Here is a 21,719-nt window from a genome sequence, read left to right as displayed (position 1 = left end):
TGTCTTGGTTTATAGATTTTCATCAAATACAACACAATGTATATTTATGTTAGTCAAGAATACATTCTACATGTCACCTAAATATTAATTAATGTATAGATTTAAAACCGGTTAAAAATAAATATTACTTTCAGGACACAATGAGAACTAGATTGGAACATTCATCATCATCATAACCCAATTTATTTTAAACAAAAAATTGTCATCACACATTAAACGGCTGACATTACACAGAATTAAATCTAGTGACTAGAATAATGACATTGCAAATAAATAAATATATAAATAAATACATTTAACAGGCTTTTTTTTTTAATTATGAGTAAAAAAATTACTAAATTTACTAATTTCCACATAAGAGTATCCCATAAGAGAGAAAAGTTCATAGCAACATTCCTGAGACAAAATCAGCTATGATCCATCCACACTATTGCACAAGTTACTGTCACTCCCAGCCCTGCCAACTTTAACGAATGATGGCACTGCGAAACAGATAATGAACTAGTACATGGCAGTGAGTCTGTTACTGAGGAACAACTGTTATTGAGTAAATCTACATTCAGCTAGTGTTTTTTTGCACTATGTAAAATGGCTGCTCAACTTGCAGGCTTTGCTTTGTAGCCATCTTGTAAACTGTTACATTGCCCCGATGTTCACACACCTATATCAGACGGGGTTATGTTTAGAAAGTAAATGAATTTTGTAATACAGACTCATAAATAATCAACACGTTTTATTGAATGAATTCTTTCAAGATTGGTACTACTGGGCATCTCGCGTGTGTTAGTGTGTTTACGTTTCCTGAACCATGTTATCAAATTCAATAAATCTGCCCTCGGAAATGTCAACTAAAAGAAATGTAGCAATGCTGAATACTGAACCTCAACAAGTAGTGACCTCAATTGAGAACAAAACTGGTTTAATTTTTAAGTATTGGGATAATACTCCTTTGTGGGATAGACTACAAACACACACAAACATAGTGCAAATATGTGCGAGTACATAATATACAAAAATTAAGAACGTAAAATAAAAATTGCACAATAATCAAAACCTTCATGCTTAAAACTATGTTAGCACACCAACTTTAGATCAGTTGTTTCATAACTAAAATTATCAAATTGCAGCATTTATAACAGAATACATGTTACTGAAGGTGTACAAATTGTTTACTGATTGAACTCTTTTTCTAGTTATCTAGAATTCTGGCTGAATAATAATATGTACCCACTTATATAAAAATTTGTAATAGTTTGTAGCACTACCAACTACCACACACATTAATAAAAATCATTGGTCGATTGATACAACTGTATGCTGTTTCCAAAATCACATTTTGACTTTCTTGCCCACTTGCATATTTAATGAATTATAATTTAATACTAAATGTACGGTCCTCATTTATGCAGTGATCTTTAAGTGATAACAATACTACCTTGAAGAAAGAAGTTGGTACAATATCTTATAATGCTCACAGTTAGACATGAAGTGGATATGGAAGGTGAAAACTTCAAAAAAAACACCGAACTTGACAGAAGTGAAATTGCCATTCTGGGAACAACGGGGTCCTCAATGCAGACTACTCTGACAGACAAATCAGTCCCGGGAGAGAGCCCCTTCATGCTGCCGTAGCTAGGCGTCTGTGCCCGACGCCGCGCCGTTGCTGGTCTTGTCGGCGGCTGCTGGCTGCGAGGGGACGACTTCCAGGGACTTCGTCAAGCCCCACACTGGGTCTGCGGGAACCGAGAAAAAGAACTACTGTTCCTCTAGCCGAGATGAACAATATGTGGAGACTGGAAAAATTCGCGCTTTCGATGACCTCTAGGATAGACTCCACAACCCTCTAAATACTCAGGCAAATGCCACTTGCTCATTGGCAATTGACTCGTGACACTTGTCAACTGGGATACTTTTTTGGTTATAGGTTTCCCATTGGCTAAAAGTCCTTCAGATAAACTGTAAGCCAATCACAGAAGCAATATAAATGTACAGTTGTTTGGATTCTAGCATATCGTGAAATGAATCCGCGAATTTTTCCGGTCTCTAACAATATGGAAAAACACTGCCTGATGGCTACAATTTACAACACTCAGGAGTTTGGAGGTGATCGTAGCAATTCGGAACGGGGCATTCAAATCCTCAAATACCATCAATTTCTCAGTATTTAAAAGATTTAATTTTTAAGGAAAAAGATTCAAAGAAAAATACTGAAGGATATAAAGTAAATTAAAATATTAAACACTGATAACTAGGTCTGTGTGAACATCAGTTATTTAGTTTGAATCAAACACGAATATGAATGTAAAAATTTTCGTGAATACAAATACCAAATTCAAATAGTAAGAATGAGAACTATAATCCCACAAAAATTTTTTTTTCATGTTATGTAACAAATTCTGGAAAATCAAGCCAAATAATACTAAAGTGAAAGGTTGGTTAAGTCAGCTACAATTATATGGAAATGTTTGTTAAAGTATTTTAATCATGATGTATTGCACAGTGGCACGTTTAGCAAGGAAACGCAAAGATACTGAAAGTGCCGGGGGCCAGTGCGAGCGTGCTAGAAGGCTGTGGCTGCAATGACAGGGGGATCGCTACCCTTGGCACTGGGCGGACCCCTGCGGGCCTGCAGGGGCGGCAGGGGCGCCCTGGGACCGGGGCTCAGCGCCTGGGCCTCCCCGACGGGGGCGGGCGCCGTCCTGTTCCCCCGCCGCAGCAGCTGCCTCCGCCTCGGCTTGGCCAGGTCCAGCTCTAGTTGCTCTGCGACAGACACACACGCCCACACTCCCACCTCAGCCTCCGGGCACCACGCCGAACACAACTGCACTACAACCCCTGGAGCTCAACGTTCACCCGTTGCACTCAACCCGATCTTACCCTCCAACACAAGAGAGTAAACGGTTAAGGTATGGGTAGGGAAAAGACTTGAATGCGAGTTTGGGCAGAGCCCCATATGCCTAGTCAAGAAGGAATATGCAAAGAAGCATGCATCACAAGAGGACAGGATTAGGCCTGTGTGGATACCGGTTTCTCAATGTAAGAAATAAATTTTAAAAATATTCGCAATTATATTTGTCAGCAAAGCTATAAACACTGCATTGACATTTCAAAAACCTCGATGAAACAAAATTTTTTTTTGCATTTAAGGATATCAGGTATAATAGAAAATCAGTGGGGAAAGGTGCACCATCTCTGGACAGCCCTGTGTACTTGTAGTTGTACGCAACATACCCCTGACGGCCTCGGTGATGCTGGCGGCAGAACTTGGGCGCGGGCGGTCGTCTCGGTTGTCTATCTCCACGTAGTTGACCGGCGGGCTGCCGGGGCTGGCGCTGCCAGAGTCCACGGTGCCCGGCACAGAGGCCGTCTCCTGGGCGGGCGGGGTCCTCCGCGCACTGGGGACGCCTGCCGCTAGACACGGGGCGTCTCCACTCCCGCCGCGCTACCGGGAACGACAAACAGACAGCTGCATCCTATGCTGTTTCAAAGTGTATGAGCAGATATTTCCTGCAGAACTTTAATAATTTCATACCAATTTTTTCAAACTGCAATTAATTTTTAAAAATAATGTGGATTCCATTGCCTTTTGGCAAAATATTTGCCATAGCGTCGTAAAACCTGAACATCTGACGAACTTCAAACAACAATTCAGAGCCAGCGTGAAGCGCCTCGGTTTTCCCACGCCCGGCGGAACAGGAGAACCGAGCTCTTACCACGACTTCCGCGATGGGCCTGAACGGGTCGCCCGTGATGGCGGCCGTCTCTTCGTCCAGCACGGCCGTGCCGTTGGCCTCCCCCCTCGCCGCGCGGGACAGCCGTGCGCGCTCCTGCCGTGCGTGCCGCTCCGCCTCGAGGAGCTGGCGCTGCCCCGCCTGGTCCCTCTCCACGCGCTCATTCAGCGCGCCGTAGTCCCGCACCACCAGGTTCAGCAGCCACCTGCCCACGACAGACCACGGCCGCAGGCTGACAACGACACAGCTTACAAACAAAATATTATCCTTCAAAAATTTGGTATGTCTTTTTGTAGTTGTTCTTAATCATTTCTTTACTATTCTGTCTTAAATCCCTTAAAAAATGGTACAGTACAACATATTTTTTAAGCCACAGGTGTAGGCATATTAAAATAGTAGCCTATTTGACATTTAAAAAAACAATTGGTGCTATAAAAAATTGTGTGCATGTTTCCTTGGAGCATAATTTTTTTGTTTTAATGTGTGTTATACATGTACTAAATAAGAAAAATATTTATAACTTAATTTAATTTGATTTAGGAATTTTATAAAAAATTGATTAAGTTTTGTAAAAGTTTGGTTAAATCAAACCTCGTTATTGCAAAGTAACAAAATGATGTTCCTTTTGGATAGTATTTTTAAATTTAGATTGCATACTGTGAACGGTTTTCAATCAAGCATGTTCGGAACCATGATCTTGCCAGATTATCAAATGTATTTGTAGTTTTGACAGGAAATTCCAAAATTTGAAAATGTGAAATGTAACCAGCTATAAAACAGGAAACACCATACTGAAATTAAAACAGCAACGAAAAACTCTGAGTGAATTTCAAAATGTTGAGAGCGCGGTAATGCCACCTAGCGGCTGGCTCCCGATTTACGAACGGGCCAACCGACATTTGCCCAGAGCGCAAACAGTAAAATTTGAGGTGCAAAAAAATGTGGACGAAAAAATTTGAGGGATGGAAAAAACTGTAATTTTTTTGTTTTTCAAAACTACATGTAGGGGAAGTTTTAGTTTACACTAACTATTGCAGTGTGCTTAAAAATATTAGGTGTTTAACCAAACATTTTATAAGTAGTTTTAATACTCATTAAACAATCTACAGAATACTATAACTCATGTTTTATTACTGTAATTATAACAACTGTATAAAATTGCAATTATTTATTATACATAAGTAAGAAAAAAGATGAACAGCTTAAGTTTTTTTGAAAAATGTAAGCATACGGCTCACTATAAGATGCCCCAAGTTATGGTAACCAAATTATTCTGTACTATCATGAGCATACAATAAAAAAATTTTTTTAATGGGATTGGGCGCCTTCAGTTATGATTAATATAACCTAGTGATAATTAGTACCACAAAAAAATAAAAACATTTATTTTATTAGAATACTCAACAATAGTAATCAAAATAACTCTAAACACAGATTTCTCGCCTATGTACAAAAGAAAACAAATTATGTCCAAATCTATGTTCAGTTACATTGGGCACACGTTCATTAATTTTTAGAAGTCAATTTATTATTTGCCTCCAGCTGGTCAGACATGACACTACTGGACTACTGGACCTGTGTGCGACAGTTTGATGAAATAGTTCGTTGTATCTAACAAAATTTATGAAAACACCTCAATCGCTAATTACGTGATTTTAGTAGCATGCACTGGGACAGAACTATCGATGCGCTGCGTAAACGTCTCAAAGAAAATGTTCAGTAAAAAAAAAAAAAATACACCACAGAAAAAAAAACTACGAGTGTTTAGAAGTAGTAGCGCAAGAATGTGATCCAAAGAGGATCTTAACAACTCTCTGACCTGTAACCGTTGTGGATGCCGCGGTCGACTCTCCGTCGCCTCCTCCCCTTCTGCAGCGCGGAGCAGGTCTCCACCATCGTGGGGCAGCGGTGCTGGTTCACCACCGTCTCCACGTTCAGCCTTTCCACGATGTCCAGCTCGTCGAGGGCGCCTTCGCGGTCCTGCTTGTTGGCTAACCTGCCGGCGTCACGGTACTCCGTCAGCCACTCCGCTAGTCCGTCCCTGACGTTTCTCTATTTCAACCGCTGGTAAGGCAGTGCTTATTCACTTCCTTGCCAGCCAGCCAGAACATATTGGAACACCGCCCTTAATGTTATGTTTCGCAACTACATTCTTCCTTAGTAGGCGCCCCAACTTCCCCCCCCTCCCCCCCCGCAAGGAGTCCTTCTGCAGCCGCCCCTGGTTCTTACGGATAAGCCCCTATTTTCCAGAACTATATCTGGAACACATTTAAGCCAAGCAATGTCTATCCGACACCATTCACTATGACCACTAATTATATTTACTTCTTAAAGTTCAAAGGAAAACAAAAACAAAAAACACACCCCTTTTTTTTAGTTTAAACGCGAGATACAAACTTCGGCGTGGACCGAAATCCACACATTGTTCTGGGCATGCACAAAGCATTGCTTTCTGCCAAGTCGGAAACAAATGAACATTAAAATACCCACATTTGTATATTATGTGTAAGCCATCAGTCTTTATTAAGAAGTTTTTAAGGATTCTTAGTGAATTTTAAGGACTTTTAAGGGCTTTTACTCAATTCAAGACAAAATAAGGACTTTGTATGGATATTACGGAGGCTTACAAACCCTATCCTGATGGAAAAAGTTTAACAGCTGTAATTGACCCAAATAAATCTGAACACGAGTGGCTCGATTGGTGCCGGACTACAAATTGTGCCAAATAATAAATTGCCCGATTTAAGACCTTTAACTATATTACTGTGGGAAAACAGGCTGTTTCACAGAGTAATATAATCTTTCTTCCCATTTGTTGCATTCGCTTATAGAAATTGTAGAAACTACTAAACAGTGGTGGTTTTCGTATTTATCATTCAGCTGCCACTCCACTTGTGTGTCATTGAACCCACCTGGGGGCCAAGTTTTCAAGCATTAGGACCACTCACTGTGGTTAACAGGGTTTGATTAGCGGAGTCACACCCAGAATGCTTCCAAGCGAGAAAATACGGTGGACGCTGCAGCGAAGTCAGCGCGTTTTCTCCGGGTGTTCCTATTTCCCCCAACGCTCCATTCCCATTGCCTCCAATGAAGACAAGACATTAAGCCCAATCACGGGGAACGAGTCTGTCCCTGTGGTCGGGCAGTCTACTGCCGGTTCTTCAGTCTCGCCCCATCCCTATCGACCCCGCCTCAGGCTGGGAAAACTTGCAGATCTGAATACCAAATTGAATAAACATGCTTATTTTATTCTACGTAACCACGGCAACTTCCTCGACGTACAGGAGCACTGGCTTCCCCGCCAGGTGGTCATGGGCCAGAATAGTTTCCAGGACTTTGCGGCCTTCGTCGAGCCGGGAAGCATCGCTCGCGTCCACCACGAATATCACACCGTGGACCTGTACGCAAATATCAATGATATTAATAAAGGAATCTAGCCTATAACTCAAATTTTTTATTTTTTTTTCAAAGTCAACGTTTAAGGCCAAGATCATTTACTATGAAAGATGAAGCATCGGCACGCAACATCAACTATTTTCTCCCAGCATGTACAAAGCTGAATCTTATTTAGTTAATATTACACTGAAATATTAAACGTGCAAAATAGTTTCAGTAACTTTAAAGTATTCTCGGTTTCACCAAAATTTTGACAAAAAATTACAAAACAGAAAAAAAAAGCAAAAATATAATTAATAATATAGGTACCAGACACCTCACCAATAAAAATGAAATCATATTATTTTGATTCATTATCCACTTTTCAGCAATGCGTGAATTAGCGCAGATAGGTTCATTAATAACCTTCTTTTCGCACAATAGTGAAAAGTATGCTCAAATTATTCTGTAAGTGAAATCTATACATTCCATTTTTTTTAAGAGCAACATCTTATTTCCAGGAAGTAGCTTGGCTTTTGGGTTGTAGCCGCGTCCTTGGCGAATAATTCACTGACGTTTCAGTCGACATTGCAGTCGCAATCAGTGTCCCAGATGATGGCGACTGCAATGTCGACCGAAACATCGGTGAATTATTCGCCAAGGACGCGGCTACAACCCAGAAGCCAAGCTAATTCAGACAATGGCCTTTGAAAGCCTGCAAACATTATCTCATTTCCAGCTTTCACAGAGCTATGAAACACCAATTTCATGAAGATTTTAGTGGTCTTGATATTATTGCTATGAGGGGATAAGAAAATTTTAACTGTACATTTTTTTGCGATAATTTCATTTATATCCAAACCAATTATACTTGGAGGGTTACCATTCAAGGCCAAGCGAGATGACAAAAACTAGCATCCCTTCACAGCAGGGAGAGTAGACGTTGCAACGTGTGGAAACACTGCGGAGGGTTGGCACTCACGTCCATGAAGTAGCGGTGCCAGATGTCCCTGATCTGCGCTCCGCCCCCGAGGTCGTACAAGACGACGCTGTAGCCTCGGTGGGTCAATGACACAGACGAGAACCCAACAGTTGGGATTGTAGCATCCGTCGGCTCTGCCAAACATTGAGCCAACAATTAATCCAACACGTTCCAACCAAAACCATTGAACCCAGTTTCCAGTTCTTACCCTAAATGTTGGCGGACAGAACAAAGTACGTGAAATAAAAGAAAAAAAAAATTTACAGGTTCCAAACTGTTAATTATTTAATTTCTGGCCTTCTACAGTTTATGACTAGTTACAGAAAAATACAATTCAATTAAAAACTTGATTACTAAATTTCAGTGTGCACTTTTCAAAGGCGTACATATTTGGTACCTTGGCTTGCCATGTTTAATGTTTAGTTTAAATGCAACAAGATCCTTATACTTCAGATAAGATTAAGATGAAAACCATGTCTATGACGTTATAAATGGAAATGTGTTGCAATCCTGCATGCGTGTTGGGACAAGATTGTATTGTTGTTTTTTTTTTCTTTCTTCTCCCACGGCAGGTGTATTCAACGATACCTTGTCTCCCTTGTTTTGGGAACTACGCAAGCCTTCGCTAAAAGTAGGTTGAAAATATTTTGTGAACTTGTTTCTCACCTCCGATCAAACTTTTAGCAGCAGTAGTTTTCCCTGCATTATCCAAGCCCACGAGCAGCAGAACTATCTTCCTGAAAGAAGCAATATACATATCAACTACATGCTCTACTTACTGGAAAGTTTTTAAATACAGTACACATAGTTTATTGACGACTCAGTAATTGTTCCGTATCATATTTCCAAGTTTATCTCTTGATCCTGTGGTACGTGATCCTTGCTATTTTAATTTAGTACTGGCAAAACTAAAACTCTTATCACCATGATACATACAAATTATATCAGGTCTTATGTTAAAGTTTTTTTTTTTATTCATTTGTATTCAATTTACGACCATAGGTAATTCATTGTTTCAGCATAATTTTTGTTATGTTGCGGAGTTTTTTGAAGTAATAAATTAAAACAGCATGCATCATGTACCACAGAATCAATGTATAAAAATCATTCCATCAGGATCAAGAGATAAACTTGGATATGTAATATGAAACTTTTTACCGAAAATCCATAAATTACTGATCGTCAGGCCATGCTCTCATTTACCAAATTTTTTGAAAGACAATACAGGCACTTACTTTCTTCTAATACTGTTTAAACGACAACAGTCAAAGGCATCTTAAACACAGACTCTTAGCTCTGGTTAAAATTAAAACTATGGTTAGTCCAGTGTATTAACACTAGTTAAGAGTGAACCACCAGTGAGAAATATTAGTTGTAAATACATATTAAAATTCAGGCCTAGTTGTCAGAAATATATAATATCAAAATTTTTAGTGAATAAGGGGAAAAAATTAATGCAAAACAAACATAACAATCACTAGCCGACGCCTCAAGATATACGTTCCCCAATACCTACAGTATTACCGATACTAACTTTTTGCGTTTACTTGGCGAAATATTACGTTTCTGGCAAAAACGTAAACAGTTGCCCATTTTTACAATTCCAAAGCAGCATTTTAATTTCCACACCCAGTTTGCAGAACCGCATTTAACTCTTAAACCTTTTCACTTCAACCACAAAAATCTTTTCAGGCTACGAGAACAAAACTTCCACCTCAAACTGATCAAAATGTTTGTTTATTTTTAATTTTATGAAGGCGTTTGTTACTTGTTTGTTAGATAGCTTTAAATACTCTACCAACCTAACTGGTTACCTACAATATTAAAAAAATTCCCAATAAAATATAAAAGAGTTTCGAGATTAGATTAATTTTTTTTTCCCGGTGGAAACATGAGGCAATGCTGTACAGGTACCTATATCATAACAAAGCCGAAGCAAGAAGTGATTAAAGTGTCTTTTCCGGAAGAGAGTTGCCACATTTACTTACATGGATATGGCTAAATATAGCTATAAATGATTCGGTTTGTGTGACATGTTATGTATTAAACAATACATTTGTTTAATTAAATACAGTGTTAGTCAATATTTGGTTAGTCTTGTTTGATAATCTTGTCATTCAAGTTCTTATTCTTGTCAGAATGCAAGACGAATTCAGTACCGAGATTTACAATAAATTAATTGGTTTGATTTCAAAATAAGAATTAAATTAAGATGTTCACACATAAAATAGCCTGGATTACGTGGGTTACGTGACCAAAGGCATGCTCAGCTAAAAAAAGATCGAGCACACCAAGAAACGAGTTTTGTATTCTGCCTGCAGCAACTTTTCGTAGAACGCATGATGTGTTCACGATAGGTGTGCCACGTAGTACAGTGTAAATGACGCTTGAAACTAGGTCATTCGCAAAATAAATAAATACATGATGGGTTAGTGAAATTTGGCAAATTTTACAACGTCAAGAAATTTGGTAATAATAACAGCAACACGTGGCAGTTTGTACGAATGCGTAAACAAAATGCATAACCATAATATTATCTTTATTTATGGATATCTCGTTTATTTTTAAGCTTGAAAAAAAACCATGTAGACTCGATTAAAATAATACTGTTGTTTTTGAGTTATTCTGAGCATTAACAAGGTTCAATTAGGTTACTAATTTTGAAATTATTTATTACGTGACGTCATGTAGAGCGTTTTCTAACTAGCACACCTATATTCTCACTCCATGGCTGCGTGGCGGACGTGACGACTGAAACGCTCCCTTCGCATGCGCGCGCAGCGTTGGAGGGGTAATGTATATATAACAGGACGCGGGTTGGGAAATTAAGGTTGGTTCGTTGTTGGTACATTTGTACGGTCAAGTTGGTTGTCAATGAGACCAGGTGATTGGAATTATTATCGTGTTTCCAACTGTCGTAGAGGCAAGTATTAATACGATTATCTGCAGTTTGTTTTTAAAAAAACTTGATTATGGTTGGTTACAGCTGTTTCAAAACTATCATGCCAATAGCGGGGAGAGAAATTTAATCGTTTTCGTAGTTGCAATATAATTTGGATTTTATGTACGTATACAAATTTTTAGAGAGCTTTAAAGTATTTTCGGGAATAAATGAAGTAGAGGTTTATAAGTTTTTATTACTGAAATTGTGGAGCAAAGAGTCACATAGTACTAACCATATGTGAAATGCACTTGACTGACAGGTTGTGATAGATTTTCGTTCCCATATCACTTGTGGAATGTGTTTGCTTAATTGTTATCCCGTGTCACTTGGATAAATATCGGTGGTTCCCACTGAAGTTACGGCCCATAACATCGATCAAATAATAAAACTAAGAAGTTAGTTCATCTGTATGTAATATCTGGAGAAGTTAACTCTTGTGTGTAATATCCGGAGAAGTTAGCTCATGTGTGTGTAATATCTGGATGACCTAACTTTTGTTCAGAAGTAGTGCAACTTTTATTTTCAGTAATTCAGTTAAGGGATTTACTGAAGTTAACTTGGCACTTTAATTTTATTGATATTACTATGCTGTAATATTTATTTACTATTGTTTTTGTACAGAAAAAAATTTATAGGCTGACAGCCTAGTGAAATCTTTCATCAATAGTATATATATCTGTGGTACCAAAGATTTTTTTACTGCAATTTGTATTAAGAAATATATAGTGGAATAATATTCCCTTAAGTAGGAACTCTGGGTGGATCAATTTCTCTGCCCCTTAAACATTAATTTGAGAAAGCCAGTACATGTATAAAATAATTGCTCATCCACTAGCATACGGTATGTTAATCATATGTGGTTTTGCCGATAGGTAGCCCTTGAACCATTGCAGGTTTTGTAAGAACATTTGTAAGGTAATCCTATGAGGCCATGAACCATTCACAAAATTTTAGGATCATGAAATAAAAAAACTTAACTATTTACTACATAGTAACCACAAACATTTATTGTGGAGTGAGATCAGCTTATCCTACCTTGCGAGTACGAGGATGCACATGTTGTTTAATATCTTTCTCATACCTCTTTCCGGCCAGTAACAGCTTCAAATACAATTACACGTGAAGGTCGCGTGGCATTAGGTCCCAGCCAATGATGAACCTTATCCTTTAAAATTCAGGCCTAATGTTCAAGAGATTTGATAACTGTTCAGAAACAACTATGAAATTAGATGTCCTCACAATGTTAACCCCCTAACTTTACCTTCTAGGCTTTAGTTGATAACTTGCGTCGTTTGTGTGTAAATAAGTTATTGTGATGCCACTTGAACTCGATTCTTTGCAGATGGCGTTGATGCTGAGGACGTTTTTGGCGAGGCGGTTGATGACTCCACTCCCGGAGAAGTTTGTGCGAGCCCGCAACATTTGCAAGACCTCTGCGAGGCTGGAGAAGCCTTCGGTGGCTGTCAAAGAGGCGGAGATGGCCGGAGGTGATCCGACCAAACTTGGTGAGTTGCTGACGTACCGTTATGCAAGTGTGTGGTAGCTTTGACTAGCCTACTCTAGAAAATTATTTTTAATTGATGTTGAATTATTTTGCCAGCCAGGACAGTTAATATATTATATAAGTGAAGCTTTCCATATTTTGCCAAACAGCAATGAAACTTATAGCTTTTAAAAAATGAGTAAGTATCTTTAAATCAAAATTCAACATTTTGCTCTTGTTCAAGAGTATGTCTAAAGTTTTCCCATACTTTCAGATGTCCTACGTGCAAAGTGTATGATGCCTTTTCACAGTGACCTAGTTTTACATACTTGTATTTAAGTTTCTTGAAATTATATATAGTAATTTTTAGTTAGAAAAGCCTCTTGTCTTTAATTTTACTGGCTTTCACTTGGCTGGCTAGGTTATTGTGTGTAATTGCATTTGAATGTACTTTTTTATAATTATAATTTTGTGTGTGTGTTTCATAGTGGTTTCGGAGCAGTGAGTATTGTGTTGAAAGAAAGAATGCCATGTGGCGACACGACGCCGCCAGAATGATACGACAATCATTTATCGCATCCTGGGTAGGAGAGAGACACAAGACGTTTGCCAGAGCCATGTGAAGGCCATCTGACTGAGGATGTCATAGTTTAGAAAGAGACAGATTTGTGAGAACCAGGGGAAGTAATAGTAATTTGTGAGAGGGGAATCAGTGAATGGTAACTGTAATAATGATGTGTGTAGCAAGTAGGAAAGCAGCTACTTGGAGAAGTCTCCAACCAAGTCAATTTCTCTGTAAGCTGTCATGGTTTTGTGAGTTGGGGCCGAAAGGTAGTGTCATATAGGCAGTTCACCGATTGTATTGTCTTGATAAGAATAAGTTTTGAAATTCATTTCAAACTGTTTTATTTAAATTCACTCGGTAACAGTTTTGCGAAAGGTTAATAATTATAAACAAACTTCACACCCAACTAGCTGCAGTTTCTGTTGATAAAATTTTTGAGTGTTTATGTAAGTGCAAGGACCATTCCTCTTAGCCGGGCATGACTGAGACTTGTCACAATACACGGGAAAGAAAGAAAAATGGTGTTGGCTGCGTCAATGCACGGGTATTGTAAAATAAGCTATAAACGGTGATTTCTCAGAAACCGGTAGGAGTTCATCAATGCAGGTTTCAGGGTTAATGCGGGAACATCTCTAGTGCTTGGAAAAAGTATTTTCGGAATTTCGTTACTAATTTGTCGGAAAAACCGCGAAGTAAGAATTATTTTACCAAATGGAAAGTAAAAAAAAAAAAAGGTGCAGAGAAGAATGTTTTGACTTAAAAGAAATGTTAAGATGTAATTTTTCTAGGGTCATGATTTGATGTTTCCAGGGCCGCTTATGATTAAAGTGAAGCCGTACATGAAGTATTGCCTGGTTTGGACCGGGAAGTACAAGAGTGTTTCTGAAGTCCCAGAGAAACTATCGTAAGTGAAAGTACTCTTTCCGTTTTGTTTTGGGATGATGTGTACCGGTGGTTAGAAATTTAGAATAATATTAGTTTTTGTGTTGAAAAGTGAGTGACTGCAATCTTGGCTGTGTTGAATATTTAGCTGTAGTCCTTATTTGGACAGTTTTCAAATCAACCTCCAAATAAGGCACTGTCCGTACCTGCTTATAATTTTTCATAAACACAAGTTAACAGCGAATATAGGATCTGGTAGTGCTAAGACTAAGAATCTTATTAAAAGCTACATACAATTTTTTTTTTTTTTTTTCATTAATGAATTTGTTTAAGATTTCATGTAAAAATAACATTTTTATATCTTTGTTAAAGTGAGTTTCTAGTGATTAGTGCATATGTGCTAAGTCAAAAGTCCACTGTAATTTTATCTATTAATGGAATTTCAAGTGGCCATCATTGAAATGTCTATCTACTTTCATCACTTATAAAATGGAGCTTGATAGATTTGATATTAAATTGACAAAATGCAAAAAGAAAAAGTAATAAAAATTGTAATAACATTATTGAAAAAAATAATTACCTAGAAATTAACCCTTTTTTTTTTTGCTTTTGCCCTTCAAAGGGGTGGCTAAATTCCAAGAGGTTAATATTAATCTAATAAAGGTTATTTTACAAACTATAACTTCAAAATAATTTAAGTAGAAGCCCGATGTAGTTTACTTTTTAAATGTCGGTGAGCAACTCTAGTGAACATATTCTAAATATTATTTTATTTATTCATTATATTTAACATTTTTTGGTAAACTAATGTATAGACAATGACCTCATATATGTTGTGGTAAACTGTTGTAGAGGCAGATGCCCACATGCGTGTGTTGTGATAAACTGTTGTAGAGGCAGATGCCCACATGCGTGTGTTGTGGTAAACTGTTGTAGAGGCAGATGCCCACATGCGTGTGTTGTGGTAAACTGTTGTAGAGGCAGATGCCCCACATACGTGTGTTGTGGTAAACTGTTGTAGAGGCAGATGCCCCACATACGTGTGTTGTTGTAAACTGACGGGAGCGGTGTCCGCAGGCACAGCGTGCTGGACATGGCCCTGAACAAGATGCGGGTGAAGATCAGCATCTACATGATGGGCGCCACGGTGCTGGGCTGCTTTGCGTTCGTGTTCGCGGGCAAGCGCATGGCCAAGGAGGGCGACAGCCTGGCCAAGCGCACCATCGACCACCACGCGCAGCTTCGCGAGGAGGCGCGCCGGGAGAGGGAGGCCGCGCCAGCCAAGTGAGGCACGGCGTGGCTCCACCTCCGCGCCCGTCCCTTTGGGAGTCGCCCGTTTTCTCGTCCCCCGTCATCCACCGTAGAGGCCTGCAGTGTGTGCTGATGTCAGATCCTGAGGAATATATATTTTTTTCAAGAGACTGCTGCGAAAGTAATACGCTAGGTTGCATCGATCACAATTTATTTTGATATGTTGCCACTTTTGTATGCCGACTAGAATAGTTGCAATGCATGTCATTTTCAGTTCCTTTCTGTTACTATATCAGTATGAGAGATTAATGTAGGTCTGATTTGAAATAGTTATTCTAAAATATGGCTTTTAGTATGTAAAATTATAGTAGGTTTTACCTTGTCTCTTTATGTAAACGTTTATTATTTAGCTGTGTCATCACAAGAAGCTTATTAATTGGAGCGGCAAGAGATAATGGCAAGATATCCAAGCACCAACTTGAATTTATGAATGTTATATTTGGATTTATGTTACATGTGTGACTCAGTTTGTGCATAGGATGTCCACATCAATGTATTTTATAAGATTGAAAAGTAAATTGTTACTACATATGACCTCAAAATAAAGGATATATGTATCCCACATGATTGCACTTCAGAAGATAACTACTGTCAAATAATGTGTAGAGTATATGTCATGTGATTTTTGATGAAAAAATTTGCCTGAAAAAATGTTAAATCTAAAAGTGTTGAAACAAATATTTAGGCTGACAAAAAGATTAATCTGCCGTGTAAGGATATTTATCTGCGCAACTTTCTTGTGGTGGCACTGTTAGACTGATAAGTATTTAGAATTTTGAGCCCATAAGAAAGTCCAGTAAAAATCTACTTTCTGCATTAAATTTTTATTTACCGATTTTAGGAACTAAGTCTGTGTGACGTCAGTTTCTTTATATTTTATAGAAGACTGAAGTAGTATATACTATTAGATGTTTATATCCATTTTTAAATGTAAGTTTTTACTTGTGAATTGTAAATATTAATAACTGTTTACAAATCTTTATTTTATTTGTGTACTGTAATATACATAATGAGCATAAGAATTATTATAAACTTTGGTGTTATGTGAAGATTTGTGAAATATATGAACTTAAAAAAGATATATAAAATTCTGTACTTTCACAATAAATTTCAGTTCTACATTGATTTTTTTTTCTGCATCCGCATGCAAAAGGGATAGTTATTTCTATGTTTGTCCATCAAGAATTAAAAAGTCAATGTTTTGCTCTTTTTTTTTTTTTTTTAACTGTTTCTCGATGTAAGGTAACATGAACCACTGAATAAATAATGAAGGCTAAATGAGCACCTGCATAGAAACAGATATTTAGCCGAGCACTTGTCAGTGGCAGAGTATCGGAGAGGCAGTCTGCTTCTACAACTCCTGGAATTAAAAATAACTGGAAATACAAAAAAATACCTTTTCCAGTACTTAAGAAATATGTTAAAATAACATATTGCTTCCAAGTTATGCGACTCCCTCTTAAGGTTTTCGGAACCCTCCGGTCAATGCTTTGCCTCCCCGCCAAATCCTCGCCCTACAAAGTTCGAAGCTTGACTATCCGAACACTTGTGAACTAATAAAATGAGAACCATGCTCTATGCCAGTTGATTTTAGAGGAGTTTCAGAGTGCAGTGGCGTGGCAAGTGGGTGGCAGGGATGGCCTCTGTCAGGGGCGCTGCAGCGACGGTTTCGCGTTATAGAAACCCCCCCCCCCCCCCCCCCCCCCACTTCTCTTTTAATCCAAGAGGGGTCCCCATTTTAAATTCTGGCCAGGGGCACCAGTCACCTTAGCTATGCCATTGTCTGAGTGGTGGAGTGATAACCTTTTAATTTTTCTGCACCAGATTTTCCCATTATGAAAAATTTTTTCTCCTTACTCTATGCTCAAATGTGATGTAGGTAAAGTCACTACTTGTCATGAGAGAATAAAAACCCATTATATTGCTTGATTAGACATGTGTGCATCACTAAAATGTGTTGGTATTACCTGTGCAAGCAGTAAATGTAAAAAGTAGGTAGGTTTAAATAAGTTTGTTCTGCTAAACAGAATACTTTTATACGTTTTCCCCATGTTTATTCATAACAAGCATTGTAATAAAATTTTCTGATTTAAAGGAAGGTAAAAGAGGGAGTATTGAAATCACAACAGGTAAGTTAGACCCTTTGAAATTTTTAGTGTTTTAATGCATGTTTTGTACAAGTTATTTTTTTTTTCAATTTTATCAATGGACATATATTTGGTATGAAAAAATTTCATTCAAAAATAATAAAATAGTAAAGCCATTTATTTATGTGGCATAGGTCATCAAGCATAATATGTACCTATTTGGGATTGCAATAAAAAAAATGGCATTCCAGTGCCCAATTCTGACTAATGAAGGGTATGGTTCTGGGTGAGGAAGAGAGATAATGAGAGTTACCCTGCCCTGTGATCTAAATTTGTTAGTTTATCTTCTTTATTGAATAGCTACCTATATAATTGTCACTTATGATACAAAACCCATTTATGACAAAATTGGTTGGTTTCCGGGAGGTTGTTAATACTGTATTAAAAAAATACTTATGTTTGTTATATATTAAGTTTTGTTAAAAACATATTTTATTGAAAATGAAAAAAAAAATGTTTTTTTCTTCTGATAATGAAAAGCAGGATAGATAATTAATTGCCAGAATTTTCGTAAATGTTTATTTTATTCAGAATATCACATGAATATGAAATTTAACTGTTTAAAACATTTTAATTTCCGTAATTTATAGTTTTATTTTGCGAAAATATTAAAGTGCAAATGTAAAAAAAAAAGTCTTAGGTCTCGACCCCAATCCCGCAGATTATCAGCCCTTGCATGTCACCACTACACCCACGGAGTTAGGAATTGTCAGGGGACGGCTGCTGTGATGTAGGTGAAGTCAATTTTTAACTCTCAACATCGCCATATTGTATACGCCCAAAACTAGACGGAAATGGTGCTTGACAAAGTCAAATGATAATTAGTATGTATGGTTTAGAATCTCCATCGTTATAAACAACAACTTTAATAAATAAAGAAATTTAAAACTTTCCACATTGCAAACACTACGTTTCAGCCAATGTTTTGGGCGTATTACCAATATGGCTGAACAATTAAACGAAGGAAAAAGAACGGCTTCACACACTTACCATGTAATCATGCAGGCGTGGCTACCCCCTGACTATACCACACAGTTGACTTAACGATTGTAGATAAAATTAAAGTTAAATAGTATGTTTTATTTTCTTCAGATCAATACTTAAACTGACAATTGTGGAAAGTTACAAGTTATTGCCCTGGGCATGCTGGGACGAGTGCTCAGGGGGGGAAGCAGCAGCATACATGACAAGGCCTATAAAACTATGGTCCGCCCCATGCTGGAGTATGCCGCAGCAGTGTGGGACCCATACACGGCAGTTCTTGAGAGGGAGCTGGAGGGGGTGCAGAGGAGAGCAGCTAGATGGGTGAAGGGCAAGTGGAGGAGAACGGACAGAGAAGTGAAGGGGGAGTGCAGTACCACAGAGATGATGATAGGAATGAGATGGGAGAGCTTAAAGGATAGAAGACAGAAGGAGAGATTGGTCAAGATGTACCAGGAGCTGAGTGGAGTGGGAGGATGGGGAGAGCTGGGGGGCAAAGTCAAAATGGGAATGCCTAGAAGTAGGAAGGAAAATACTAGGAAGGTTTTCAAAGAGAGGAGGAGAACAGAAAGGGGAAAAAATGCGATGGTCGTGAGGACAGTAGGGGAATGGAATAGGCTGGAGGAGGAGTGTGTGGCGGCTGGGAGTGTGGACCAGTTCAGAAGGAGAGTGAGGGGGAAGTAGGGAGAATGCTTGCCACCGGGCACTTTGTACCCAATTGCAGCTATTAATTAATTAAATTATTTAAACCATTCAAAACTTCCAAATTAAATTAAAAACCCTAAACCTTACCATACGTTTAAAAAGAAAGAATATTTAAAAAAAAATGATACCTACTCTTACATGAAACTCCCATTTAATCAAATATTAATGAAGGGGACACCGACGAGACACGCCAAATCAAAGGATAGGAAGTTGCCTTGATTGTGACTTCTATCCTGTTCACGTATAGATTGTCTCTGCTTCTATCAAATTTTGCTTCTATTCATCTTGCCTCCTTGGTGTGTAATGTTTTGAAGAATATGGAGCGAGTTTGTAAGAAGTGATCATTCAATAATATGTGATAGAAGTTGTTTATTGATCACATTCATAATGCCTGCTGTACTTATCTACATCGAAGTGGAAAACTTCAAGTCTTACAAAGGAAATTTAACAATTGGACCGTTGAAATCATTTACAGCTGTCATTGGACCAAATGGATCAGGTATGTTATTGATCTGTCGGCTTGTACAGTTGCTTCCATTTTGCCTTGCTGTAAATAAGGAAGGATTTTAATCTTAAAGGCCGGGCTACATTCGCAATAGCACGCAACAGAACACAAATAGCACACACGCACAGAGATAGCACAGAGCTTGATGCTACATTCACGCAATTTTGGTCACTGAAGTGGGTTTGTTTATGTTATGTTTGTTTAGATTCGTGTGTTTTTATTGTGGTACGGTTTTCGTTAAACCCAGAAATATTTTAAATACTTCAAAGTTTACATACAAAACACAATGAGCTTTCAAAAATACATATCACTCTTTATTTAAAATTCGGCTTCTTTAACACATTCATACACGGACTTCCAAGCATTTAATTTAGCTTCTTCATTCTTGTACCCTGCGGATCCCCTGTCATACAATCTATTTTTACTTTCTATTACAGCAATCAAAAAGCTATCAAATGTGCCTTCCATTTTTATGTCATCGTGTGTTTGAAAACAATAAACTATTCAAGTCAACAGCACCAATACTTTCGTGACAATTGTTCTTTTCTAAGCCCACTAGAGTAGTACTTAAACTGTTTGCTGATTGGCTACCACCAGGGTCGCGCATAGAAAATAACCTAAAAGTTAAAGAACTTTCTGTGCGCCGATCCTGTGCTATTTTTCTGTGCGCGTGCTATTTGCCAATGTGGCAGCTCATATCTAATATTGTATGTTGAACTTCTGTGCGTCTGTGCTGTTTGCGTGCTATTGCGAATGTTGGATCATACAATGTGACATGTTGAACTAGACCTACGAGGGAAAACACATTTAAGTAAACTGAACACGTACCTATTCCCCACGTAGTGCTTCCCATCTTACCTGGCGATCCGGTTCAGAATGTAAATGGAATATGTGACTGACGTTTCCGTGTGCCAGTAGGTTTTTTTGGTTCATCCCGTTTTATTTTCTTAATACATTTCGTTACTACTCCATAACATTTCATAAAGCTTTGGACGTGTCTTAATTCTAGAGGAGGTAAATATGTAGTTGGGCGATGTGGGTTAAAAAAAAAATTTGATCATAAAATACTTTTATTCTATGCTCTTTAACTTCCTCTTTTCATTAAACCGGGCGGAGATAAGAAATTCCAGATGACATGGTCTTGTATAACTGTTTTCCATTCTAATTGGTTTTCTACCCTAATGTCTATACACCACTTTGCTTATAAACATAAGTTTCTTGGAATCCAGTATGAATTTTCAAGTGCTGTTTTCAGGGTAAATAGAGGAAGGACTGTAGTGTTGAAAAACGCCACCCTAGAAACTTTACCGCGGACAGAGAAGTATGTCAGAATGAACCAGATACTCAGTGGGGTGGGAGAGGAGAACTGGGACACAGGATAGATAGAGAGAGCAGGAGGGAAAACTCGGAAAAGTCTTTAGAGAGAGAAGGAGAACAGAGTGGGAAAAACTCGATCGTAAGAACGATGGGGGGAATGGAATAGTTCAGGGGGAGGTTGAAGGAAAAGTAAGTGTGACTGCTTGCAACCGGACATCTCACAAAACCTCTGTTACCTACAGCTATGTTACGTGTGTGTATATAAATATTTTCATTCAACCTTAGAATATGTAGTAGTTATATTATTTTGGTAGGGTGGGTTAGCAACTACTGCAACTGCGATAATGTATTTGTGGAAGTGTAAAAAATATATTCTATCTTTTAAAATTTTGTTATTTTATTTCATACAGCAAAATTTAAAAACTGAATATTTATACAAGTCGTTTTGACTTTTATCTTAGCTGTTTCATTATATAGTTTAACCTTTTGCTATACACATCAAATGATTCGATGGTCTGCATAGCGAATTCTAGTGGCGGGTGTGATTCGCATCAAAAAATATATTTGAAAAAAAATTTTTCTATATTTATCATACTCTGCATTAATTTAAAGAATTCTTCATGAAATTTTATGCCTGAGTTTTGTATTATAAGTTTATTTGCAAGATAAGGCCATGCAAATTTGCTAGTTGCCGAGGTTAGATGTTCACACATCACTGGTGAGTACTAAAAACTCATTCACTTTTTTTTTTTTTTAATTTTTGCACAACTTTTATTATTTTAGTCAATCTA

The 21,719-nt window shown here is 38.0% G+C and overlaps 3 protein-coding genes across 7 annotated transcripts in view; 2 read left to right on the top strand and 1 right to left on the bottom strand.

Moving 5' to 3' along the window:
* Nucleotides 1-167: 167 nt before the first annotated feature.
* Nucleotides 168-9,852, bottom strand: LOC134539736 (ADP-ribosylation factor-like protein 13B). Its single transcript, XM_063381995.1, has 9 exons — nucleotides 9,623-9,852; nucleotides 8,755-8,825; nucleotides 8,089-8,222; nucleotides 7,014-7,129; nucleotides 5,551-5,727; nucleotides 3,714-3,936; nucleotides 3,232-3,442; nucleotides 2,599-2,760; nucleotides 168-1,733 (listed from the first exon to the last, which is right to left on the bottom strand). The coding sequence occupies exons 1-9, from the start codon at nucleotides 9,679-9,681 to the stop codon at nucleotides 1,633-1,635; spliced, it is 1,254 nt and encodes a 417-aa protein (XP_063238065.1). The 5' UTR covers nucleotides 9,682-9,852; the 3' UTR covers nucleotides 168-1,632.
* Nucleotides 9,853-9,970: 118 nt separating this feature from the next.
* Nucleotides 9,971-17,554, top strand: LOC134539737 (UPF0389 protein CG9231). 3 transcript variants are annotated; one of them, XM_063381998.1, is made up of 4 exons: nucleotides 9,971-10,110; nucleotides 12,375-12,537; nucleotides 13,891-13,984; nucleotides 15,040-16,420. In XM_063381998.1, the coding sequence occupies exons 2-4, from the start codon at nucleotides 12,375-12,377 to the stop codon at nucleotides 15,248-15,250; spliced, it is 468 nt and encodes a 155-aa protein (XP_063238068.1). In that variant the 5' UTR covers nucleotides 9,971-10,110; the 3' UTR covers nucleotides 15,251-16,420. The 3 variants fall into 3 exon arrangements, with proteins under 3 accessions (XP_063238068.1, XP_063238066.1, XP_063238067.1); XM_063381996.1 differs by lacking the exon at nucleotides 9,971-10,110 and adding an exon at nucleotides 10,863-11,011 and having other exon boundaries at nucleotides 15,040-17,554; XM_063381997.1 differs by lacking the exon at nucleotides 9,971-10,110 and adding an exon at nucleotides 11,038-11,152.
* Nucleotides 17,555-19,323: 1,769 nt separating this feature from the next.
* The window catches only part of LOC134539353 (structural maintenance of chromosomes protein 1A), a 37,374-nt gene continuing 34,978 nt past the window's right edge, over nucleotides 19,324-21,719 (top strand). For 2 of the 3 annotated variants that reach the window (XM_063381325.1, XM_063381324.1), the window contains exon 1: nucleotides 19,324-19,605. In XM_063381325.1, coding sequence (XP_063237395.1) covers nucleotides 19,494-19,605 — 112 coding nt within the window. In that variant the 5' untranslated portion in view covers nucleotides 19,324-19,493. The remainder of the gene's footprint in view (nucleotides 19,606-21,719) is intronic. The other variant, XM_063381327.1, reaches the window with a different exon arrangement.

This window comes from Bacillus rossius, chromosome 15 (assembly GCF_032445375.1).
Source record: "Bacillus rossius redtenbacheri isolate Brsri chromosome 15, Brsri_v3, whole genome shotgun sequence".
In the NCBI taxonomy this organism is placed as follows: Eukaryota; Metazoa; Arthropoda; class Insecta; order Phasmatodea; family Bacillidae; genus Bacillus; species Bacillus rossius.
Note: the sequence above shows the minus strand (reverse complement) of the source record. Positions and strands in the feature narration are given on the sequence as shown.

Coding starts and splice junctions, on each gene's coding strand:
- LOC134539737 (XM_063381996.1), top strand. CDS start 12,375: ATGGCGTTGATGCTGAGGACGTTTTTGGCGAGGCGGTTGATGACTCCA. Junction 12,538..13,890: donor AGGTGATCCGACCAAACTTG/GTGAGTTGCTGA, acceptor TGATGTTTCCAG/GGCCGCTTATGATTAAAGTG. Junction 13,985..15,039: donor GAAGTCCCAGAGAAACTATC/GTAAGTGAAAGT, acceptor CGGTGTCCGCAG/GCACAGCGTGCTGGACATGG.
- LOC134539736 (XM_063381995.1), bottom strand. CDS start 9,681: ATGGGCAACTGTTTACGTTTTTGCCAGAAACGTAATATTTCGCCAAGT. Junction 5,728..7,013: donor GCGGGGAAGCCAGTGCTCCT/GTACGTCGAGGA, acceptor TGACGCCGGCAG/GTTAGCCAACAAGCAGGACC. Junction 3,443..3,713: donor GGCCCATCGCGGAAGTCGTG/GTAAGAGCTCGG, acceptor CGTTCCCGGTAG/CGCGGCGGGAGTGGAGACGC.